The 17,100-nt window shown below is 40.0% G+C and overlaps 1 protein-coding gene across 17 annotated transcripts in view; it reads right to left on the reverse strand.

Moving 5' to 3' along the window:
- Window positions 1-350: 350 nt before the first annotated feature.
- The window catches only part of LOC6555843 (twitchin), a 54,739-nt gene continuing 37,989 nt past the window's right edge, over window positions 351-17,100 (reverse strand). For 16 of the 17 annotated variants that reach the window (XM_026983369.1, XM_026983368.1, XM_026983382.1 and 13 more), the window contains 9 exons: window positions 7,584-17,054; window positions 6,531-7,509; window positions 6,131-6,472; window positions 4,523-5,565; window positions 3,422-3,478; window positions 2,359-2,459; window positions 2,168-2,306; window positions 1,798-2,100; window positions 351-1,512 (listed from right to left, as the gene is read on the reverse strand). In XM_026983369.1, the coding sequence (XP_026839170.1) occupies window positions 878-1,512; window positions 1,798-2,100; window positions 2,168-2,306; window positions 2,359-2,459; window positions 3,422-3,478; window positions 4,523-5,565; window positions 6,131-6,472; window positions 6,531-7,509; window positions 7,584-17,054 (13,070 nt within the window). In that variant the 3' untranslated portion in view covers window positions 351-877. The remainder of the gene's footprint in view (window positions 1,513-1,797; window positions 2,101-2,167; window positions 2,307-2,358; window positions 2,460-3,421; window positions 3,479-4,522; window positions 5,566-6,130; window positions 6,473-6,530; window positions 7,510-7,583; window positions 17,055-17,100) is intronic. The other variant, XM_026983373.1, reaches the window with a different exon arrangement.

Raw genomic sequence — 17,100 nt, forward strand, 5'->3', positions numbered from 1 at the left:
TGGATCTTCTTGTACGGACCTCGGATCGACGAGTGAAGCTTATAAAAATATTGTAACACTTCAATATTTCCATAAAATCTGAGCCTTTGTAAAAGCGGAAACTTTTACATGGGTATAAACAAAAAATTTATAGGTTTCTTTTATCATATTTGTCATAGTTGTTACAAATATAGGAATTACCTGTTCATTTTAATAAAAACCATACACATACCTCAAAAACAATTCAAAATTCATAAAAAAATTCCTTTAAATAACTTCCAACGCAGATAAAGAATTCAATAATTTGTAAATACACCTTATTTGGATAACCTGTAACCCAATTAAAAAAGAATGTTTTCCACATCAATAAATGTTGTTATAATGTAAAATTAGTGTAATAAAAGTTTTACATTTATTTTTATGTCAAGTAGATCCCGCGTGCTACATTTTTGTCTTTATGTTTCGTAAGTTATACAGAATTCTGTTCGAGAATTAGAAGTTTCAACTACTTGAATGGCTAATGTGTTTTAGATCTTATTTGTTGAGGATGCCAATAGCAACTCAAGTAGCGAAGGCCTCGTTATTTTCGATCGGTACCTGTGAGTTCATTGTCATTTGTAAAAAATTAAGGGTTTCAATTACAATAAATTTGTTCTTACATATTATGTTTTGATTAATAGTATTTCTACGTATTATGCTTGAATTATGGCTTGCAAGTAAAAATCTAATATTTCAGAATTACGATTTGGTTGAAATGCATAAACTTTACATATACTTATATACATAACAGCCTATGTATATGTTTGATGATGAATGCGACTTTTGATGAGCAGTCAAATTTTGGCATATGCTGGTTTTATCTTTTGTCTAACAATGTAATTTGTCTATACGAAGCAGCTTAGGACTCGGCTGTGTGAACGTTCATCGAGAATGCACATATACTTTCGCCCTGTCTGGATACCGCTTTAGCTTGGTATTGACCAACATCTTCCATATTACACTTCGCAACTGCAAATAAGTATCGGTGGCCATCCTTCGTAAATGAGAAACGTGGAAGATTTTCGTCAATGGGTTTGCCATCTTTCAGCCAAACCAAATTTAGGAGCTCAGAATCTGTTTCGCATTCAAATTTGGTACTCTCTCCCTCAAGCACCGAAACTGACGTGGGAAACTTTACAAAGGTCGGTTGCTTAGACTCGTCTCCTGGCACTATTATATTTATTGTGCAGGTACTGAACGATTCGCCTACATCATTGAAGGCCTCGCAAGTGTAGGTGCCGCCATCTTCGGGAAATATCTCTGCGATTTGTAATCGATATATATTGGCCTCGTTGCTGTATTGGAAATCCTTGCTCGGCTTAATCTCTTTATTATTGTGTAGCCATACGACATCAAAATGTTGAGCTCCAATTATGCGACAAGCCAAAGTAACCGCATCTCCATCCCTAACAAACCTCGACTCCAAGTGACTAACTATTTTCGGCGCTTTGTCGCCGGCATTCACTTTTCGCTTGGTTAAGTTCGTATCCAGTGCTTAAAAAGAAAATGGAATTTTATTTATATTTTTAGAAAACAAAGAAATTTAAAAAAATTAGTAAAATAAAATTTGATTGATATTCCTATCAACTTTACCGGCTTTAGCGAAATTGATACAAATCAAACGTATTTATTTAATTATTATAATACAAATACAAGCGTTAGTTAACGAGGGTGAATTAATAAGGTAAATAGGGAATAGGATTTCATTCTCCGGCATGCTGATCACATTGTAATTGAATTAAGACAAAATTAATTTATATATTGAGAACATCTACTTACGCTGTATTGTTAGTTTGCATTTAGTTTCCACGGCTCGAATAGAATTTGTGGCCGTACAAGTGATCACACCCTCGTCTTCAGGAAACACCTCGTTGATGGTTAAAGTTGCAATACCATTTTTATACCTTAAATCCATAATATCAGAAGATGAGAGTGACTTTCCATTTCTTGACCAAGAGATTTGAGGCTCTGGATCGCCTTTTACATGGCAAGTTAGTATCAACTGTTCTCCATCACGAATTGTTAAGTCGTGAAGGGGCTTCGTAAATTCCGGTTTGTACATTAATGAATCATCTGGGGGAACTAAGATGTATATATAAAAAATAAAGCTTGAATAGAACATATCGACATATATTTAATAAATACGTACGTATAAGCTCTTTGGTAGCGCTTCGTGACCTTGATGGGCTCCCGGGGGCCTGTAAACTATTTGATGCATACCTCTTCTTGTTCGAAATGCTATTCTGGGTGCTTGAAGAGTTTGAGTTGGACACAATTGTTTTGTCATCCTATAACGGAATAATGAATATAAAAAGATCAAAAGATTATTTTATTACTTACCTGCGGTTCAGATGTGCTTTGGACTGAAGATGATGTGAACTGTCGTGATGTCACTATTGGGGGGGGAGCTGGCTTAATTGGCTGCTCTATGTATTTCCTATCTGTGTAGTTCAGTAGAGATAATGCATTTTAAAATTAAAATGTTCTATAAGATGTACTCTACCCACAGTTTGTATGGTTTGGGAAAACTGTGTGTTAATATTTTGTTTCAAATCGAGCGGATTTATAAAATTACCAATATGTTACAACTTAATACTTTTAAAAATGTATAGTTTCGTATAACACCTACTCTTTACTACGTCAATAAAATGTAATTTTATTAAAAGTCTAAATAATAGTGATTCTAAAAGAATACATGTGTATCCTATAATCGATGTACAATATAAATTAGTACGAAAATGCCATCACGTCCCAATTTTGTTTAAATCGTGGTCAAAGTAAATACCGCTTTTGCGTGTCGTTTAATGAAATAGGTAAAAGTTAAGGATCTTATATCATGGTATATTCATTAGTACCTAAAAACTTTATAAAGGAGTGTGGTAACAAAAGATTATTACACAATAAGACCATTTTTAAATTTCTTTGGTGGTACCAAAAAATAAATATGCCTGAATACGATGTCTAAATTGCAAGTCAGGTCACAATACTATTCACGGAACAGGTATTTTAAGCAATAGGTCCTCAAAAATGCTGTTTATTGCCATTTTAGAACGTCAATTTTAAAGGAAAGCAATTTTTGCCAAAAATAAAAAAAAGACGTGGACATGGATAACATTTCTCGTTTCAAAAACGTATTTTTAACTAACTTTAAATATTTTAGGAGTGTTCAAAACATATATATGCATACAAAGTTAAACGCACAAAACTATATGTACGTATGTGTGTATGCATATGTATATGTATATACGCGGTTGTAATTATACAAAAAATTGTTATCCTCGATTTTATTATCCTTTCTCGTTTTTTAGAACGTTTAATTGAGTATAATTTTAAGTATGTATAAGAGCATGCTGAAGGTAAATATATATTTCTAGTTTGGATTTATTTCATTATTATCATTTACCTCCTGAGTAAAGAAAATTGTGGGCGAGTTGAGCCTGCTCAGGCGTAACCCATTCTCCTGGGAAAAGTTAAATATCAAAATGTATTATAACAAAAAGTTAAGAACGCATCAATATACAGTGGTGGACACTAATTTAGCACACTATGCATGGTCGATTTTCTTTTCTTATTTTCTCAGTTGTTAAAATGATTAGATCAGTAATATTATTCGTGTCCATATAAAGTCCATATAAATAAATTCGTGTCCAGCCAATTTTGGCGTTGTCTGGTTAAAATCGAATGGCAAAGAAAGAATACAAAAGATAGAGAGGTGAAAATTACGGTACTTATTCTCTACTTAGTAACCTACCCGCACAATAAAATATTACTGATCTAATCATTTTAACAACTGAGAAAATAAGAAAAGAAAATCGATCATGCATAGTGTGCTAAATTAATGTCCACCACTGTACATATATGTAGATTTCTTAAACGTTCGCAGTATATTAAAGATTATACTTCTATAATAATCATACGTCTTAAAATTAAATCTTAAGTCATCTTTACCGTTTTATCAAAAAATATGTTTAAAAATGTATATTCCTATAAAAATATATTCCTAATTAATCTTTCATCCTGAAGCGCAAGTGATCTCAACAATTAAAGAAAGTTAATATATACATATTTAATTTAAAATCCAAACGATTGATAAAATCATCTCATTTAGTTAGCCATTTTACGAAAGTTTATTTAATGCCATTTCTTAATATGTCGGAGGAAAAAATGGAAATTGAGCCCCTCTACCAGTAAAGCATTTTAAAACAAAATTCTGAAAATAAGTAATTTACTAAATACTATGCTAAATACTAACATTTCGTCTAGTTAGGCATTATACAAATTAATGCCATTTGTTTATATATCGGAGAAAAAATTTATGGAAATAGAGAACGTCTACCAGTAAGGAATTATAAGACAAAACTCTGAAGATGCATTATTTCCACTTAACTTAATTTTTTATTTACCCAGCTTAAAAACAAAGAAGTTACTACTACTAAGCCTATGTGTTCCTACTGTTATCTCCGTTTTTTTTTTAACTTACAAAATAAGTGTTCTATTAGTTTACCTTCAACAATCACAACACAATCTGTTTCGTCTGTTCCGTGACAGTTTGTTGCCTTACAGCTGTATTTTCCTGAATCGGATGGCTTGCAGTCAATTATTTCCATGGTGACAACTCCATCAGAGTGCGTCATCGCATACTCGTATTTGCTAAGCTCTCGGCCGTCCTTGTACCACCTTACATTAGGTACTGGCTTGCCACTTAAGCAACACAGTAGCTTGCATGTATCGCGGGCCTGCATGACGCGTGGCCGCAAAAGGAATGTGAAACTGGGCGCCGTCTCGGACTCTTCCTGCCAGAAAGTGTACGGCAAGGGTTCACGTCTGCGCACCGGAGTTGATTCCGTTCGGTACCTTGGCTGTTCTTTTGGTAATGGGTGAACATTTAGGAAAACGACTTCTTCTCTGGAGCCATAGTGATTTTCTGCGCGAATAATATATTCTCCTCGATCGTCCAACTTGACTCGGTTAATAATGAAGTAGTAATCATCTCCAACGTATCGTTTCATAAACTTCACACTCTGTCGCAACTCAATATTATTATGTGACCATGTGAGGGTAGGGGTAGCTATTGCAATGCATCTGCAGTAGAACTTTACGCTTTGGCCCTCATAGCAAAATTGGGAAGACGGTCGAATCACAAAACGTGGAGCTGCTTGACGCCGATCGAAAACAGCATCATGAATCTTGTATTTTTCCATGAGCAACTTTCTTAGAGATGAGTATTCAGACAGACGGCCAATTGGCAACAGGTACCTCTCAAAGTCTTCATATTTCCTTCTTAGTTTTTCTCGATAGGCCAGATAGCGATCACGTTTAATTTCCTGTTTCATAGCACAATGGTCTCCAGTCAGCCAAGGGTGCAGAAGACATTCGTGAGCAGTCATACGCTTTTCTTTATTTTTAACAAGCAGTTTTTTTATAAAATCCTTAGCTTCTTCAGATATGTACTTAAAGGATTCTACATCGAAATCCCAATCGCAGGCCTTTACGTTCTTGAGAGTTTGAACATCATTATCACCAGCAAAGGGTGATAATCCGCTTAACCTAAGACAATGGAGATTTAATTATGTTGTATTAATCTTGGTCGAGCCTGTGAGGGTTAAAAATAACTATTTATCTGTATACTGGATAGAGCTAGTAAACATGTTGTCTCAGTTTAAGAGTTTCAAAGTACAAAAGAACGCTGTAGTTGAATGCCGCGACTATTGTGTAATCGAAACTTTCACACTAATTGAGTAACGGGTCTCTCTTGTTTTAATTAATTTTTCCTGTGGCGATTCCGACTAGAAAGAATGCCAATTTTATGCAAAAAGTTTAAAAAACGAGAGACTGGATTGCGTAAAAATGGACAGACAGACATGTCTATATCGATATGGATAATACTAAATACTAAAGAATATAAATTTTAAACTTCTGTTAAACTTCTGACAGAAATCTATATACATTCTGCCGAATATTTATTGTTACCAGATTATGATTAAATAACCATCTTTTCCATGTAGATATTTCCAATCGCTTACTATATTCGACACACCTGTCGGAACATATAGACTTTCCGTGTATTTTTTTATGTAGAAAAATTGAAAATAAAAAGAATATAGAACCTTACAGAACATAGGATAGAACTCCAGTCGCCCACATATCAGTGTAGAAGCCGACTGGCTCCCTGTTGACAATCTCCGGTGCAGCGAACTCAGCCGTGCCAGTTGTAATTTTAACAACTTCATTTGGATCGAGGCGCGTCGCTAGTCCAAAGTCGATAAGTTTAACATTTGTGCTTGAACGAGTTTGGCACATTATATTCTCTGGTTTTATGTCCAAATGGATAATATTTTGTTCGTGCATATGTCTGATGCCCTCGCATATTTGCCTCATATAGTTTATAACTTCAGCTTCCGTCATTACGTAACCTTCAGCAGTAATGCGTTCAAATAATTCTCCACCGGATAAGCTAAAATAAGATAAAATAATAATAATAATAATATAAGTATATTTTGGGCGTTGCTTACAATTCCAGTATTAGGATCATTTCATCGTCGTCTTCGAAAGCATCGTGCAAGTTGATTAGCTTTGGATGGTGTAGTTGATTCATTATATCTATTTCTCGACGTATCAAGTCTTTCTCAACTGAATGTGATACTGGAATAAACTTGGCTGCAAAAATATTTCCAGTGCTTCTCTCACGACAGCGATGTACTACTCCAAATGCACCTGTTCCGATTTCCTCAAGGATATCATACCTATCATATACATTTTGCTGAGATATTTCCACGGGTTGCGGAACGAACTTGGAATAAATGTCAAACACATATGAATCGTAATCTTTAATTGGTCCGTCTGCTTTTCCACGCAATTTCCGCCCATTTGCATCAATTTCCCACTTACGTTCAATCGGTTTCTTTCTAATAGACTCCTTAGTCTTGATCAGAGTGCTAGTGTCGGAAGAGTCGGACCGTCCATATACATTATCAGCAAATATGCGAAAATCGTACTCTTTTCCTGGAGTCAAACCGCTGACTGCCATTGACGTAAACCTAGTATTTCCGACACGTATCCACGAAGATAATGGGTGCTCCCGACGCTCTACGTAGTAATTCGTTATGTCGCTGCCACCGTCCCATACAGGTGATTTCCAACTAAGAGACAACGAATCTGTGCCAATACTTTCAATTAAGGGGAATCGTGGAGGATCTGGACGATCACTAATTTGCACTTGTATTATAGCTGTATCCGAACCAAGTTCGTTTTCCGCTGTAATCCTATAAGGTCCCGAGTCCAAGTGCGATCCATCGCGAATGATAAGAACAGCATGTCGTTCCTTTACTTCCACAGTGTAGTGACCACCGGATTCAATATTCTCACCGTCCCTAACCCAATGTATACGGGGTTTTGGGAAGCCAGTGAAGGGAATTTTAATTACAACATTTTCACCCTTATCGAAGTAAGCAGTGTCTCTAAATCTTGGTGGAACGTTTAATTTTGGAGCAGCTAAAAAGTTTAAAAATATTTAAAAGATTTAGAATACCAGATACGTACAATATATGTATATATTGTATACTTACTCATAATGGCCAATGCGGCGCGTGTTGATTTTGCTCCAGCTTTGTTTACAGCGCGGCAAACGTATTCATCCGCGTCTTCGCCGAATATGTCGTTGATATTAAGGAAATGATTTTCACCTTCTGAGTACATGTGATATCGTGCTCCATTACTGATTTCGCGAGCTCCTTTATACCAAGTTATGGTTGGTTTAGGAACGCCACTTATTGTGCATGTGAATTGGGCGTTGTGATTTTGAATGCAGTTGGCATCGCGTAGCGGTTTCACAATCAATGGAGGCGAAGGCGCCTGTGGATCTATTATCTTGACTGCTTGGGAAGCGGATGATTCTTTTGAGAGACCTGCTACATTCTGAGCAAAGTTTCGGAACTCGTACTGCCGACCTTCAATCAGATTGATACAGTTTATTTGATTGGCAGCACAAATAGTAGTGTTTACACGCTGCCATGTGTTGCTGCCTACTTCACGCTTATCGATCCAATAGCCTTGAATGTGAGCACCGCCATCCGATTCCGGTTTGCTCCATTCCAAATGCACAAAGTCTCCTCCGATCTCTGTAATTTGAGGACTGCCAGGCGGAGATGGTGGGTCAATTGGGTCTTTGGCTCGAAGCGGATTTAACCCCTCTAGTGGTGGACCCATTCCGTTCTCATTTACAGCCATCACTCGGAAAATGTATTCTTGGTTCTCTATAAGTCCTTGTACATTGAAGGCTGTATCTTTGCAGGTACTAGAAACTGTTATCCAGTGTGGAGATGACACATCCTTCCTCTCGACCACGTAGTGAGTAACTTTAAGACCACCGTCGTAGGAAGGGGGACGCCAGTTTAATGTACAGGAGTTTTTGTTAATGTAAGAGGTACCCATAGGTCCGGTTGGCGCTGAAGGCATGCCAGTGATGTGTACATTAAACTGCCCTGTAGCATTACCGGAATCATTAGTGAATTCTATTTGATATGTGCCAGCATCACTTTTTACAATATCTCGAATGCAAATCGCTACATAATCATCAAATATGTTTACCTTAACATGTGTATCATCATTACTATCAGATATAACTTCATTATTTTTCTTTAATATCACAGTTAGCGGCTGGTCGCCAGAGTAGAAAATCTTGATCTTTGAATTGTCTCCTTCGGGTAAGTTAAGTTCATGGGGGCATCTGTTAATGATTGGTGGTGATCCAATTTTTAGATAACCTGATGTGTTAACGAAACCGAGAGAATTCATTGCCTCACATGTGTAGTTACCATCGTCTCCAGTTTGGACATTAGATATGTGCAGTCGGAAGAGCCCATCTTTACTGTCGCATGTAATTCTGCCCCCACCCATTTGAATTTCTTTTCCATTCCGAAGCCACCTTGCAGTTGGACTTGGTTTACCGGAGGCGGCGCATTGTAAAGTATAATCTTTGCCAAAGGGTGCTACCCTGTCTTGCAGTCGAGTAATCCAATCAGGTTTCTCACCACCAAGTACCTCGCAAACCTTGATTGGCATAGTACATAAACTAGGTTCTGAGCGTCCAGCGGAATTGACAGCATATATGCGGAATTCGTAATCACCCATCTCGATGAGGTTCATAACTGTGTATTCGGTATCCAAAACATTGTAATCATTACACTTAACCCATATGGCTCCACCGATGTCTCTTCGTTCAATAATGTATCCAGTAATGCGAGATCCACCATCTCTTGAAGGTTTCTCCCATTTTAAGTCGACATAGCTTTTGCCAACCCTGGTTACTTGTGGGGCTCCAGGAGGTGAGGGTACGCTGAATTTTCCTTTTAGCTTAAATCTAAGTGATGGGGAAGATGGCTTACTTAAGCCTGCAGCATTCTTAGCCTTTATACGGAATTCGTATTCACTGCCGTTGATTAAGTTGTAAAGTTGATACTTAGTATCCTTTATAAGGTAATCATACGTATTCCAAGTCGAATCGTTTAAAACATCTCGATATTCAATTTGATAGCCTTGTATGCGAGACCCTCCATCACTTACTGGTCGAGTCCAAATCAAAGTGACATTTCCAGAGTCCCAGTCAATAACCTTTGGCTGACCAGGCTCATCCGGGACAGTAAATTGATGTTTGGCAACAATAGGTTCAATTATGTCTAATGGATCAGACAAACCGTATTGGTTTTCTGCTCTTACACGGAAGTTATATTTGTATTGAGGTTCCAAGCCCATGACATTGTAGTGCGTGTTACGAACAAAACTGCAAGTCTTAACCCATGAACCACTATTGTCCAATTTTTCAACGACATAATTTGTAATAGGTGAACCACCATCATCCAAAGGCGTCTTCCAGGCCAGAGTGCAAGTGTCGGGCGTAATGTCGTAGGCATTCAATGGACCCTGAGGTGGTAATGGCCTATCTACCACCGTCACATGACATGATGCAGTATCTGAGCCCTTGTTATTGGTAAGTGTAATGGTGTACGATCCAGTCTCACCTCGCTTAGCTGATTTATTGTAATAAACTGAAGCATAATCGTTAGAATCAAATTTAATACGCTCGTCGGGAATTACTTCTACACCATTTACAGTCCACGATGCAGTTGGGCGAGGATTGGCGTGATAAGGTACTGTTATACGGAATTCATCTCCTGCAATTACTGTCATATCCCTAATTGACAAATCTGAAGTAATCTTGGGCGCATGTGGTGGTCGTCGGCAGAAGATGAAGTCGCTGGAACCGCTATAGGCCGATTGCCCGGCTGCATTTACTGCGGCTACCCTAAACTCGTATTCAGCATTTTCAATAAGATTTGGAATTTTACAAGAAAGGTCTGGACATAGAGCATGAACTGCCTTGGTCCATTTGTCCTCACTCAATAAGCGTTTTTCAATAATATAGCCGGTTATGGGAGAACCACCATCATGTTTAGGTTTCGTCCATGCAATTGTTATACTATCTTCTGTCGAGTCAATACCATGGGGAATACCGGGAGTATTGGGGACATTAAAGGGATGTCTTGCAAGTATAGGCTCAGATGTATTGGCCGGATCGGATTGACCATATTTATTTTCAGCTATCACGCGGAAATCATAATCTTTATTGATCGTAAGGTTTCGAATTCTAACAAACGGAACTGTGCAAAAGCTGCTGACCTTAGACCATGTCGACGAACGAGATTCTTTCTTTTCAATAATATAATTTTGTATAGCAGACCCACCGTCATCGTTTGGTGGATTCCAATACAATGTTAGAGAATCTCCAGAAAACTCATCAGCACGTATGCGTGTTGGTGGAGATGGTCTATCCAGAACTCTAACATTTATGGTAGCTGTATCGAATCCGGATGAATTCTTTAATTGGAGCCGATATTGACCTGAGTCGGCCCGTTTCGAGTTTTTCACCACAACAGATGCTGCATCATCAGTCAAATGTTGGTGCACACGATTATTGTCATCTAGCATATTATCATTGGAATACCAAAATGCGTTAGGCTTGGGGAAAGCTAGGTATGGTACGTGAATGCTAAAATCATCACCAGCTCTACACACTATATCTCGGACCTTTCCGAGTTCCATGCAAGGCTTATTTGGTTGCTCCTCAATTGTGATGGGCTGCGATGGCTTAGATGGATCGGATCGACCAACTTCGTTTTCAGCGATAACACGGAATGAATACTCTTCTCCTTCCTTAAGGCTTGGCACTGTGTATACAGTGGAATTAATAGGTATATCGTTAACAATTGTCCAATCCTTCTCGTTTTTGGGACGCTTTTCGATATAATATCCTTTGATTCTAGACTTGCCATCGCTGCGAGGTGGACGCCAAGATAATGTGACACTATTTCTGGAAATACGATCTGGTTTTGGTGGCTCCGGCGGATCTGGACGATAGCGCTGATGCTCAGCAGTCATTGGATCAGAGGGCTTTGACGGGTGACCAGGCCCAGCCTCATTTAGTGCGAGCACTCGGAACTCATAACGAACTCCGTCCCGAAGATTGGGTACTGTATAGGATGTATTAGGTGTTGGGTAATTGTTGCACTTAATCCACTCACCCCCGCGTTCGCGTCGCTCTATAATGTACCCCGTAATAGGCTTGCCACCACAATCGTCTGGTGGATGCCACTCCAAAGTGGCTGAGCTTGGTGAATATGCAGTAATTGCTGGCTGAGATGGTGCTCCGGGTGGGTCAAAAGGCGATTTAGCCAACACCGGCTTACCATCGAGAGCTTCGGAAGCTCCATAGATATTTTCCGCTCTGACACGGAAAACATATTTCTTGCCCTCTACTAGACCCTTCACTGTAAAATTGGTCTTGGGGCATATGCCTGGCACTGTCCTCCAATCATCTACACCAAACTCAGTGAACTCGATTATGTATCCCGTTATGTCACTGCCACCATCGTCCTTGGGCGAATACCAATGCAACGAAATGTGATCTGGGGCTATCTCCGTATAACTCAAAGGTCCTTCAGGGGGGGATGGCTTGTCAACGACAACAACTTCAATGTCAGCTGCATCCTTACCAAACTCATTAGCAGCGGTAACAGTGTACTTTCCAGAATCCCGTCTGTTTGAATCATCAATGCGAAATAGAGTTCGTTCCGAGTTAGTCTCATAAGATACGCGCTTGCCTTCCTCTAGCTTAAGATCACCTCGCTTCCATTCAATTGTCGGAGTAGGTGCCCCAGATATGGGAATATTCAATTTGACAGGCTCACCTGCACGAACTTTAACGCGTTTTCCTATCAAACCATCAAAATAAAATCTTGGCTTTTCACGCAGTGGTCGAGCACCAAATGTGGCCGAAGGTTCGGAAGTCTTCCCGTTACCGGCAGCGTTAACCGCCGATATTCTGTATTGATATTGATGGTTCGGTATTACTCTGTCATCTTGATATTCAGTTGTAGGAACTGGTTGTCCATTTATCTTTATCCATCGGCCTGTGTTTACGTCGCGACGTTCAACATCGTAACCGATAATGGGGGATCCTCCATTACTAATTGGTTGCTTCCATTTAATTGAAATGTGATTCTTATCGCTGTCAGTTAGTTCTGGCTTTCCAGGAGCTCCCGGCACAGTGTATTGATTTTTGGCAATCACCGGTTGGTCGGAAGTAAGTGGATCGGAGCGTCCTTGAAGGTTTTCGGCCATAACTCTAAACTCGTACATTGTTCCTTCCAGAAGTCTGGGAACCAGGGCATGGTTGTATTTTGCACTTACATAATTTACTGCTGGTACCCACCCACCACCATGGGAGAGATCACGTTTTTCTATAATATAAGAAGATATTTCAGATCCTCCGTTATCTTTCGGTGGTTTCCATGATATAGTGACAGAGTTCGCAGTTATTTCTTCGAATTCCATTGGACCCTCAGGCGGCCCCGGGCGGTCGAGTACTACAAGTTCAAAGCTGCCTTCGTCGATTCCAGAACTATTACGCAGTAATAAGTGATAGATTCCGGAGTCGGACCTTTGACAGTTAACAGTATGTACTACGGAGTGGTGACCGATTGATGTAATTGTCGATCTGTCATTTGACATAAGCGGATTGTTATTAAGTGTCCATGTCGCTTCTGGTGCTGGCTCACCGACAAAATGTATATCTGTGTGAAATATGAGCCCACATTTAATGCGTATTTCATTGAGTGGAGTTATTATCTTTGGTGGCAGGTAGCGCGGCTTTGCCATAATCATGTCAGATGGCTCTGAAGGTTCAGATTGACCAGCTTGATTAACAGCAATAACTCTAAATTCATACTCTTGACCCTCGGTTAGGTCTCGAACTGTAGCTGTGTTCTTATTTGATGGGACATGTAGTACATTAGTCCAGTAAGGACTGCCCTTTTCCTTTTTCTGTATGATGTATTCACTAATCGGAGCTCCACCGTCGCTTTTTGGAACAGCCCATTGCAAGTCTATATGGTCACGATCCCAATCAGTAATATTTGGTTTTCCGGGCGCATCAGGCTCGTCAAACTCGTTTTTAGCAATTATACTATTTGCTGCTTCTAAGGGATCGGATTCACCAATTGCATTGACTGCTTTGACACGGAACAAATATTCCTTACGGTGGACAAGGCGAGTGATATCATGGACTATATGTGTGCTCATGCCAGCATCGGACCACGTGCTTCGAGATAAGTCCATTTTCTCGATGATGTAATGCAATATAGGAGAACCACCGTCATCATCCGGAATATTCCAGGCTAGGTGGCATCCATTGCTTGTTATCTTTGTTATATCCAGAGGACCTTTAGGTGGCGATGGTCGATCCAATACCGTTGCATGAGCAGATGCGTCAAATGATCCATGCTCATTCTTCAATACTAAAGTATAACGACCTTCGTCGCTTCTAAGTGAGGATAAAATTTCAAATGTTAGTTCGTTTTGGAAAAGACCGGTCTCGCCTCGTGAATTTGAACCGATTTCTTTTCCATTATATAGCCATGTTATGGATGGTTTTGGAGACGCCTCGATTGGTAATGTCCATCCTAAACGCTTTCCAGCATGGACGGTAATATCGTTTAAAAGTGACTTGTCAAAGAATGGAGCAAGGAAACGTGGCTTGCATATGATGGTACTAGACGGATCAGATGGATCGCTGGGACCTCCCCGGTTGACGGCAATCACCCGGAATTCGTATTCTCCACCATATGTAAGTTCCGGTACATAAGCCTTACAATTATCACCTGGCACAACAACAGCCCGTTCCCACTGACCAAACTTTGGCCTTTTTTCTATAATATATGAAGAAATGGGTGCTCCACCATCTTTCTTCGGAGCGGCCCACTCCAAGTCCACAAAATGTTTACCCCAATCTGTAGCTTGCGGTTGGCCAGGTTTATCTGGGTGTGAATAGGGATCTTTTGCTGTTATAGGCTGAGAAGTTGTGAGTGGTTGTGATTGTCCTTGCTTATTAACAGCCCTTACCCTAAAACTGTAATCATGATTTTCAATTAGATTATCCGCTCTGATTTCGGTACCAGTGCAATCTCCAACGGGCACCCAGCGCATGGCCTCATTATCCATTTTTTCCACAACATAATGAGTAATCTCTGAGCCACCATCATCCTTGGGTGGCCGCCATCGAAGTACTATAGAGTTTTTGCTAACATCACCATTACGTAATGGGCCTTCTGGCACACTTGGAACATCAAGGATTGTAACTTTTACAGTGTGCCTATCTGTACCGTTTATGTTCCGTGCTGTTAAAGTATAATCGCCTGTGTCGGATCGCTTTGCATCAAGTATTCTTATCTTAGTGCGGTCATCGAAATTTGAAATTTTTACTCGATCTGTGTTTATGATCATATTGCCTTCGTGAGTCCAATCTTTGCTTGGCAAAGGCTCCCCAGTTACTGGTACATCAAATTCAAATACATTTCCAGCCTTAATTTTTATGTCTGACATGTAGTTGCGATCTATTTTTGGAGGTGTGTTCTTGGAACGTGCCACATGTGTTTCAGTTGCATCACTCGGTAAGCCTGGTCCGGCTTTATTTACTGCTCTGACGCGGAATTCATATTTAAGGCTTTCAATCAAATCAGGAACGTGAGCATTGGTGATATCATCACTGACCTCAGCGCATTTTTCCCAATCAGGGGAGAATTTGTCGCGTTTCTCAACTATATACCCGGTTATAGGAGACCCACCATCAGCCTCTGGTCTAGTCCATTCCAAATCAACAAAGTCTTTGTCAAAGTCTTTTATGGTTGGAGTACCTGGCTTCGTAGGTTCATCGAATGGATTTTTGGCCATGATGGCTTGTGATGTTGTAAGTGGTTCTGATGTTCCCTGACGATTTTTGGCACGTACTCGGAATTTGTACTTATGACCAGGGGTAAGGCCCTTTACCTTAAGTGCGGTGGCTGGCCCGTCAGTCTCCCCAGCAGGTATCCAACGTCCTGTTGTTTCATCTAATTTTTCAACGACATAGTTATCTATTGGTTGTCCTCCATCGTCGTCTGGTGGATTCCAGTGCAAAGTACAAGACTCGGCATTTATTTCATCAACCTTAAGCGGTCCGTTTGGCGGTGCAGGTTTGTCGATGACAGTTACCTTAACATCTGCACTGTCTTCCCCGTTTACGTTTTCTGCAAACACTGTGTATATACCGGTGTCAGATCTGGTTGCACCGTTTACTTTTAGTTTAGTATTGTAGTCAACATTAGTTACTTTAACGTTGTCCTTTGAATAAACTTCTTTTTTCTTAAGCAGCCATTTCGTCTTAGGCGCTGGCTCCCCAGATACCTTACAATCGAATGCAAAAGACTGTCCAGCTTTAATACGCACTTCTATTAGGTTAGATCTATCTATAACAGGTGGCCTGTTGCGAGCCTTGGCAATTATAGGCGGAGTAGCTTCAGATGGCTCTCCAGTCCCAGCTGCGTTGACCGCGGAAACTCGGAACTCGTAGGTTTGACCCTCGACAAGATCCGGAATGGTTGCTTTGCATTGATTAGCAGGAACGTCAATGGTCCGCTCCCACTTTCCATATTTATCCCTCTTTTCAATAATATAGGAAGAAATTGGTGATCCGCCATCAGTAAGGGGGGGGGTCCACTCCAAGTCCACGTGGTCCTTATCCCAATCAGTTGCTTTAAGGTTCTCGGGCTTACCAGGTTCATCGAATGGATTCTTTGCAACTATAGATTCATCACCTATTAAGGGTTGTGATTCACCTTCAGCATTTACAGCTGATACTCGGAACTTATATTCATTTCCAGGAGTAAGACCTGTAACATCCACTTGAGGTTCTGTTGATCGACAAGAAGGAATCCAGCACCTAGTTTCGGGATCTAATTTGTCGATTTGGAAATACTCAATTGGCGTTCCCCCATCATCACTGGGACGCTTCCATTTAAGGTGACAACCCTCCTTGTGCACATCGGATATTTGAAGTGGTCCGTTAGGAGGCGAGGGCTTATCTGTGATAACCACGTTTACAAGCACACTATCTTTTCCAGAAGAGTTAGTGGCCGAGACCAAATATTCTCCAGAATCATTTCGCTGCGTTGGTCTAATAACTAATTTTGTATAGTAGTCAGGAGTTTCGATTGTAACATTTTTTCCTGATTGCAAAAGGTAATTGGAACATTTCCACTCTACTTTTGGAGCTGGCTCTCCTGTTATAATTGCATCTAATTTAAGAGCGGATCCGGACGACAGAGTAATATCACGAAGATTTCTACGGTCTATTTTGGGGGCAAGATAACGCGGCTTAGCTGTAAAGATTTTGCTTGGGTCCGAAGGCTCCGATAGGCCACCTTTATTCAAGGCAACTACTCGGAACTGGTATTCATTTCCCTCAATAAGGCCTTGAACCGTTGCAATTGGAGTTGGAGTATTCGTCTCCAAAGCCTTTTCCCAAAGAGGGCTATATTTGTCTTTTACCTCAATGATATAGCCCAGTATCGGCGATCCACCATCACTTGCAGGTTCTGGCCAAGCAAGTTCTACCTTATTTGCAGTCCAATCGGTAGGTTCTGGAATACCAGGCTTCGATGGAACGGCTAAGTAAATGTAATGATGTCTTAAAAAGTTTTATATTTTTATAAT

The sequence above is a fragment of the Drosophila erecta genome, unplaced genomic scaffold, assembly GCF_003286155.1.
Source record: "Drosophila erecta strain 14021-0224.00,06,07 unplaced genomic scaffold, DereRS2 tig00000294-arrow-arrow-pilon, whole genome shotgun sequence".
Lineage (NCBI taxonomy): Eukaryota > Metazoa > Arthropoda > Insecta > Diptera > Drosophilidae > Drosophila > Drosophila erecta.